The sequence below is a fragment of the Rhizophagus irregularis genome, chromosome 30, assembly GCF_026210795.1.
Source record: "Rhizophagus irregularis chromosome 30, complete sequence".
Classification (NCBI taxonomy): domain Eukaryota; kingdom Fungi; phylum Glomeromycota; class Glomeromycetes; order Glomerales; family Glomeraceae; genus Rhizophagus; species Rhizophagus irregularis.
Window position 1 is genome coordinate 135,869 of NC_089458.1, and position 9,277 is coordinate 145,145.

Genomic DNA, 9,277 nt, shown 5'->3' on the forward strand with positions numbered 1-9,277 from the left:
GTGGAAAATTGATTTTGTAGGAATTGAAATTATATCATTATGATTGCAAAAATACGTGATCTAATAATATATCATGTGATAATTTGAGGAGGATACTAATATCCCCCGGTGTAGTGTACATATTTACTATATTTATTATATTAGTTATATTTATTATATTAGTTATATTTCTTATATTTATTATTATATCTATTATATTTATTATATCTGTATATGTAGTAACTTTTATATAAATAACGTTGGTATTTTCCTTCGTTATAAGTTAAGTTCGAATTAGTTCACCTTAGTTCTAAGGTTGCCTGCCGAAACTAAAAAGGAAATTCCGAAAGGTTTCGGCCAATCAAATCAAATGCCGAAAATGCCGAAATTAGGCCGAAACTCGGTCTTAATTTTGGCCAAAATTAAAATTCGGCCGAAATTATGATATTGTGTCACGTGACGTTACACAAATTTCCAAAAAAGGAAATTTTGGTTCCCAGTAAAATCGGAGAAATCGGTTTCACGAAGGTTACACAAATATCCATAAATGGAAATTTACGTGTCGATCATTATTCCGGCCAGAATTATAGTATTAATGTTGGCCAATAATTTCGGACAAATTTCGGCCTTTCGGTAAAAGTTTCGGCATTGTATAATTTCGGCAAATTTACTTTTAATTGCCTAAACTTTCGGTTTTAAAAAAGTTTCGGCCTTAGCCTAAACTACTTGATTTCGGCAAGCAACCTTACTTAGTTCCTATTAGTTCTTATTCTTGTAATTATAAAGTTCTATAATAAAGTATAAAGTTTTACACTATAAACGAACTCCCTATTTTAAACGTATCTTGTTTGATTGGATTTCAGTTATAGTTAAACATACTTAATCTCCCTGACTGCAAATCATAGTTAGGCTGAACCAATTTGATTATCTGTTTTACATTAGTTGTTTATAAAAATTCAGGGGAGGGGGGGAGGTCAAATAAAAAAAAAATTTTATGAAACCACGTGACTTTTATATATAAGTCACATGCAACCAATTTATTATTATTATTATTATTATTGTATAACGAAAAAAAAACTAATCAACATGATTGACCTTTTGCTTTTTCCTACTATTAACCTTATTTTCCAACCGTTTATAAAATGTTTTCCCATTTTCATTACAACTACTACATAATGGATATACTAACTTAAAATTTTCTTGTAAATTTTGAGGCACAGTTACAAAGTCATTATTCGCACCACACCAATAGCAGATAGGAATATTTCCTGCTTTTTTTGAGGTATAATAAAGCAATTCAATAGGCGAATCACAGGAAATTTGAACTCTAACAAAAACCTTTTGTGCTAAACTATGATCATCCGGAAAATTGGGGATCCACAGGAATATGTGTAAGTTTGTAGTGCAGATTCTAAATCTTGTTTTTCTTGTTCTGTTAATTTTAATTCACTATAAAGGCATCGTGTTTTTCCACATGACTTACATTTTATATAACCCCTGATTTTGGCAGAAATAAGGATATTACTTGGTGCCAGCTCAGCTTTAGAATTTAAATTAATTAAAGAAGGACGGAATTTTTCTGTTGTAAATTTGCCATATAAATTTGCAAATGTTTCATAACGATCAGGATTATCTATTTAAAAAGTAATATTTTAATAATATTTTAGTAATATTTTATTGTTGAATATAAAATATCACAAAGAATACTCTTTGGATGGTACTGGATCAGGCAAAAAATATAAATTTCTTTGAAAAGACATCAATTGGCATTCTGATGGGATAACAAACTTCGCAGGAAGGTTGATTACATTTTTTAATCTAAAAAATCTGAAAATATAAATATTTAAAATAAAACATTTTACATAAGGTAATTTATTACCTGAAATGAATATGCTCTTTCTTGACAATGAGTTTTAATAAATTCTACTAGAAGCTTATGTTTTCGCAATTGTTGTTGAGTAGTTTCATCTTTAGTCAATGTGGAATCAATTCGCAATATGTTCTTAGTTTATGTAATAAATAAATTAAAAGTTATTAAAATAAAATATAAAATATCAGCCTGATTTAATTTATAAAAAAAATATTACCTTAAACATCTTGTTAATTTCCAAATTAGATGCAGGATTTTCTGTTTCAAATGCTTCATTTTTCCAAACCAAATGTTCTGTACGTTCACAAAGCAATTTTTGAACTGTTACAATACATTTTTCTAATTCTGATTTTAAGCATGGATTCTCTTTTGCTTTTCCTCGTATATCTTCTAATGTCTTTAGAGTTTCAAATTCATCTTCATATTCCTCGGGCATTTGTTCTCTCTTTATAGCAACACCTTGAAGCCCATAATTTATTACACTCATAATTCTTTCTGCGGGATTACACCAGCTGTGATGTGGAGCTGTTCTAACTGCAATTAGCATATTAAAATTACCTGCTAAAAACAAACATATTAGCGCTACGAGCAGATCCAAAAGTACATCTGTGATCAGGACCCGTCAGTATAAAGTGATAATATTGAAGGCAAGGGTTGGTTATGATACTGATGATTTATGAGATTAAAAAATTCTGTTGAATGCCTTAATGCGCTACTTGGTTGAAATACGGCATCTTTAAAGCTGACACACACTTTTCCATCATAAAAAGATTCAGATATATCACATGGTATATTAATAAATAAAGTAACAGATGGCGTTAATGACAACTTTGTGAAGTCATGATCTGCAGCTGTGATTTCTCCTTCGGCTGGTGCTAAAGTCTTTTTATTACGAATACCTGTAGATACTGGTACACCCTCACCAATAGGCACTTTATGTTTATCGTCTGCTAAGATAAACATGCATAATCTCGATATTTGATATTGAATTCACATTCATATTTAAATAAAGTGCGACAATAATGTTCATCTTCACTGGATTTTCATAATAATCGTGATTGCACCTTGTATTTTACATTAAAACGCCCAGTATATTGTAAAGCCTTGGTAGTATATGCGTTAGATGGTGCAAAATTCAATCTTATCCACTCTTCTGATGGAATAAAGATATCACTTGGTAGAGGAGGTCCTTGATATATTGCATTTAAGCGAGTAATGATTCTATCTCGCAACTCTCGAATAGATATAGCATATGGAATATATAGAGTAGCACCTGTCCGACGTTCATTAACAACTGTATTATTGTGCTAAAATATAAATAAAAAAATAATTAATTTTATTATTAGGAATATTAGAATTTAGAAATACAAATTGGAAATTATTTAATAACCTCATTAAAATATCTGTTAAGTTCATCCCAAAATATATCAAATTTTGATCCTTGAAATCCATTATTAGTCCTTAAATCGATTATTATAGAAAGATCTTCCAATAACATCATAAGACGTAATCTTTCTTCCATCTCTTTGCTTATTTTATCATTTGCCAATGAAGCATCACCAGTTAGATCATGATATAGCATTCTAAGTACTGGTTTTGAAAGATTGCGAACTAGAAAATACTAAAAAAAATTTTGTTGAGTTTTTAATTAACAAAAAATTTTATTGTAAATTGATCATGTTTACCATACCTTTTGAAATATGTTTTTTCTCATTTGTCTTGTACAATATACTGGTATTATATCATTAATGCGAATGATCATCTGCGCTTTAAGAGTTTCATAATCTTCATTAATTTCGTTGGTATCAGGTTCTCTCCATATAAAATTTAGTATCCCAAGATAATTACCATGAGGATATCTAAAAAATAATATTTTTAGTAAAATAATTTTTTGTAATATAAATTATTCACACGCCAACATGCAATTCTTAAATTATAATTTTCTTAAATTTTTAAAAATAAATAAACTTTACCTATATAATCCCGTAAGTACAGATAATTGAATATTATGAATAAAATCATGCTTTTTTATAGGATCATCTGGTACATATAAATTGAGATCAATAAAATCAAATAATTCTCTGTTCGTGAGATCAGAATCTAAACTATGATATCTTGAATCAATCTCCCTTTCATCACATTTAGAAATAAGCCGAACATTACAGTTAGTAGATGGTTCACGTGCTGGATTTTCACTTTCATGAAGGGCTTTCATATTGTTATTAGTATTATCAAGATGATCAAAATATTTCTTCATCATGGATGTAAGTTCGAAAACATTTAATACAACTTCTTGCCAAAAATCTTTAGATGCCCAAGGTTCAGCTAAAGAAAGCTCTATAGAATTAGCTAATTGAAAAAGTTCTAGGCGTGTAAGTTGTGATTTTTTTTTCTTCATTCTTTGATAGTATTCATTATAAACTCCATTTTGCTGATATACTGGAAGAGAGCTAAATAATAATGGAAGATGGCATCCTCTTGAACGTAATTTTTCTAAGTGTGGGTCTATATACCATATAGCCTTAGTTAAACGTTCAATAAATTTTTTTCCACAAGTGTTGTGATCATTTCCAGGCCAACCAACACACATACTCTGAAAAAGTTGAATAATATGATTATATAATAATATATCGCGTATATCTTCACGTTTTTGTGCTGGAAGTTGATATCTAAAATCCATTAACCTTGTAAAGGCATTAAGGATATGTATTTGTGATAAAGGTACAACAAAATCACACAGAAGAAGGATATACTTGAGATATATAAATTCCAATGTTTTCATTAGTAAAAGTTTACCTTGTAACCCTTCTTGCACTGGTACCCAAGGCCCAGTTTCTGTTTTTCTAACTTCCACACGCACATTTTGGTGAAAGTAGTTTCCAGAAAAAACTGAATCAAATAAGGTTGAAAATAAACTGCTTTCTTCTACTTCTTTTACTAAAGGTCCAGTTATAATTTTAGCATCCTCATTTACTTGAACAATTATAAACATTTTTTTATACAATGTTGTGTCATGTAAAACAAAACGCCAAGTGGATATTTTGAAAAACGCGACGTGCATTTTTGCATTTTTTGCATTTTTGTTAACAAAGAAAATTAAAGTTTAAGCAATATGAAGATCAATGAATATATCATATGATATTACAAATGCTTTTTATTGGCTGAAATTTTTGATCACATGAGTATTTTTTTTTCAATTTTTTAAGAAATTCGGGGAGGGGGGAAATGTAAAACAGGTAATTAAATTGGTTTAGCCTTAATCTATTCAACGTACCAAATCAGTTAACACCGTTCCTTTTTTTTATAGGTTCAGATGAACTTCTGACGAATGGAAAACCAAGATTTGTAAGTACGAGTACAAATCTTGGTTTTCTTCTTTGCTGAAACCTCTAATTTTTTTAAAATATTTTTATAATATAGTTATATAATAGTATGATATAATAACAATATTAAAACAATAAAAATAAAGATAATTTAAAAAACGGTGTCAAAATAAAATGCTTAAACAACATAAAAACAATATGATAAAAAGAATAATGAAAAAAAATTATTATTTTATGTTAATTGCAATACTAATACAATACTAATATAATACTAATACAATACTTTTGTAAATTGTTATTTATAAAATATTGTATAAATATATATATATTTTTTACAATATCTTTATAATATTATTTTATGATATTTTTTTTTGTCCGTCCAATTTTTTCTCAGATCACAGATCAGTCACGAATAGTATTATAAAAATAATTATCATATGGGCATTATACGATCTTTTTTTTAAAAAATCAATAATGATTACCGCTTCCATATTTTTTTTTTAACTTTTGTAAATTGTGGCAAATTCGGTATAATTAATCTTGGAGGCAAAACATTATTACTTGGACAAAAAAAAATGGAATAAAAACTTTATTAAGGACGTCAATGATTTGAACCAATAAGTTAAAAGTCATTAAAGTTATTAATAAATTTACAAATTTATATTAATGAACTTTTCTTTATTACAAACGATCTTTAATATACAAAGTGCGAAAAAAAATTTATTTTATGGAGTATCCTGTAAAAAATGTTGTTGTTCTGTGTTTTAAATTCCAAGGTACGTAATGAATGAATTTATTTATTTCCATATTTTTTTCCATGAATGTATCATTTTCACTAAAAATTTTTTATAGAGTGGTAACCGCAATTGCGATTTATCTTTATGAAAATTATAATTCTGAAGAAAAATTACCAAAGAATGATCCTAAATTGAGAAATCAAGTTATTCAAGTTATTCAAGTTATTCAATGGGTAAATATTTTATTCGCACAAAAAATTTGATTAAAATGAGAAATGAACTATGGGCTTCTAACGAATGGAGAACCAAGATTCATAAGAATCTTGGTTTTTATTTATTTTTATTATTATAGAACGGTTTACTAACCGTTCTTTTCTTTTTTATAGGTTCAGTATCTCAGAAAGGCTTCTGAAGAATGGAAAAATCTAAAGTTTCGTAAGTATGAGTACGAATCTTTTGGGGTTTTTTTATTTTTTAATATTATAAGAATGTGTAAAAAATATAAATTTCCCTTCATAAAAAATTTTTATTACATAAATAAGATTCTAATACTGTAATTGAGCGTTCTATATTGAAAAGCATTTGGAAGTGAAAGAATAAGGTGGCTCGTTTTGAAGATTCTGAAGACTAATTAATTTGATTAAAGTAGAAATTTGATTCATTTGTTTTTCATTTTATTTTTCTGTAATACTAAAATTTTTTATTTATTTATTAATACTTAAGAAAAACTAAAATTGGATTTGCATTTTTACAATAAAATGTCGCAACTAACAATAAAAATATTATTTACTATTCTACTTATTGCGCTTTTCAAAATTGTGCTACCCCCTGCAGGTCATCTAATAAAAAAGATTATGAGATTATGATTATAGGACGATTACTGGACAAAAACTGGACAATTTTGTCTGGTAATTGTCCTGTAATTGTCCTATAATCGTCCTATAATCATAATCACTCAGTAATTGTCCAGTAATTGTCCAGTTATTATCCTGTAATCATAATCATCAAGTAATTATAACGTATACAGAATTCTGAAAACTGCGATAAAATATATTACATTATTATTTACATTAAATTTTACATTAAAATATAAAAACATTATTTCCTATTTACTGTATTAAAAATAAACCAAAAATACTTTCTAGCGTATTATGGGAAGAATCAGCAATAAAACAACATAATATAGAGTTAATAAAATTGATCTATAACAAAATATTTGAAAACCCGAATAATAATATTCACTTATTATCACTGTAATGTAAAAATATGCCACATTCAACCCAAAATATATTTTTTTAAAAGAAATACAACGTTTGATGTCTTAATAATGAAGCTGTGAGGGGGGATACGTATTTATAAAACAGTCTAATAATCAAAACTAAAATCCATCTCATTTGGTTGTTGAATTTCAACGCCATTATTCTCATATGCTTGTTTGATACTTTGAACCCGATCGTATACTGAAGACATTTTAAATTACTTATATCTGTTGTCCGCCTCATTATATGAGATTATTTCATTACTTACTACAATTTCAAACCAGATTTCGAAATTCTGGCATCCATTGATAGTACTGGTAAAAAAACAAGGCGTAAGGGTGTTAATAGCATCTAGCACGTTCCACTTAGTTCTAATGGCATTTAGAACTCTTTCAATGCGAAATCCTCATTGTAAATTTAATGTTAAATCCTTTTCATTTAATTGTCCATTACTCCTCTTTAAAATTTTTTTTGTAACTTGGGATTTAATAGTTTGACCTTGCTTATGAGGTTTTAATGCACAAAGTAATTCCAATGTTCTGTAAGATTGCACCATGGAAACAAGAAATCTGAGCTGATATCTCTGAGCAACTTCTTGAGAAATTGAGTCCTTTATCAAACTATTGATTGAATGCCAGACGTGAGCTGATAAACTATTAATAGCTGCTTTCAACATAGAAATTCTTTTGCCTTCATTGACAGATAAAAATAATTGTAATGAATAGCTTGGCGTATTTAATATAGCTTCTACAGATGTTTGTCTGTCTGAAAGGTATCCAAAATCATTATTAGTCACAATTTCAATAATGGATATTGGTGTGCCAGAAGGAGTCCTTTTAGTTTTATACAAATCTACTGAAAGAGCACCCTTAAAAGTAGAAAATTTGTCCTTATGATTAATAAAATTTAAGTAATCAATAAGTCGATTCCTATAATTCCCAGAATGTTTAAATATTAAATTATCTCTTATTAGAGGATTTTCAGGTAGTTTTTCGATACATCAGCAGTTTAACAAATTTGTCAAAATATTCAACTCTTATTCTGAGATCTCTAGCTTTTTGTCTTTCTGAACCTATCTGACTAAAATTGTATGTAATTGAAATCTCGTTAACTTTCGTCTCTACAATTCTAAGATCACTAACTGATCGAATGTGCAAAATTCCATCTGATTTCGTATATTACATCAACCCGGTTTCAACGTTCATTGTAAATGACTTAATATTAGTTTCTTTTAGTATGCTCCAGAGTGCGAACAAGACGTTGAATACATTTGTATTCAACTTATCAGTAACTGTTTCCGCAAGTTTAGCATTATCTAAAATTTAACAAATTATTAATGACCCAACTGAGTAAAATCTTTAATACTAATATTATATATACTGTTATCCTGTCAACGATTAAAGCCGACTGAAAAACTTTAACGCTTTAACAGGTTAACTGGAGTTTAACTTAATAGGAGAGTCTTAAGTTGATCACAAATAATCACGTGAAATAACATTGTTAAAGAAAATAGGTTTTTATTAAAATAATGTAAAATTTTAGATATAACGAAAAATATAGATAATCTCTTGGTTGTGAAATTAACTATCTTGAATTATACTACTGGGAATAATACTCTTTTCATATAACTCAAAAACTACAATACAATTCTTAACTAATTAACTGACCTCCTCCTACTTGGTAAAATCCTATCACTATTTATAATAAAATAAAAATCAAGAATATTTGATAAAATAAATAAATCAAATATAAAAAATAAATAAAATAAATAAAATAAAATAAATAAATAAAATAAATAAAATAAAATAAATAAATAAAATAAAATAAATATATCAAATAAATAATATATAACAAATAAAATAAATAAAATTAATAAAATAAATAAATCAAATATATCAGATTTATCAGATTTATCAAATAAATCAAGAAAATCAAGAAAATCGAAAAAATCAAGGGATCTACCAAATGATCTACAAAATTGATCTACATAAAATTACTGCATCACATTTCTATTTTAACACTTTCCCCCTTAAAGAACGAACTCCTGTGAGTCTTTAAATTTCCAATACCAATTGCTTAATTTCATTTTGTTTTAAAGATCTTATCAAA

The 9,277-nt window shown here is 27.4% G+C and overlaps 2 protein-coding genes across 2 annotated transcripts; both read right to left on the reverse strand.

Annotated features, from left to right (window-relative positions):
• Positions 1 to 3,818: 3,818 nt before the first annotated feature.
• Positions 3,819 to 4,841, reverse strand: OCT59_021456 (uncharacterized protein; the record flags this gene model as incomplete). Its single annotated transcript, XM_066146537.1, has 2 exons — positions 3,819 to 4,354; positions 4,442 to 4,841. 2 exons carry the CDS (start codon positions 4,839 to 4,841, stop codon positions 3,819 to 3,821), a joined length of 936 nt encoding a protein of 311 aa, XP_066005664.1.
• Positions 4,842 to 7,574: 2,733 nt separating this feature from the next.
• Positions 7,575 to 8,373, reverse strand: OCT59_021457 (uncharacterized protein; the record flags this gene model as incomplete). Its single annotated transcript, XM_066146538.1, has 3 exons — positions 7,575 to 8,097; positions 8,168 to 8,248; positions 8,351 to 8,373. 3 exons carry the CDS (start codon positions 8,371 to 8,373, stop codon positions 7,575 to 7,577), a joined length of 627 nt encoding a protein of 208 aa, XP_066005665.1.
• Between the last annotated feature and the right edge of the window lie 904 nt (positions 8,374 to 9,277).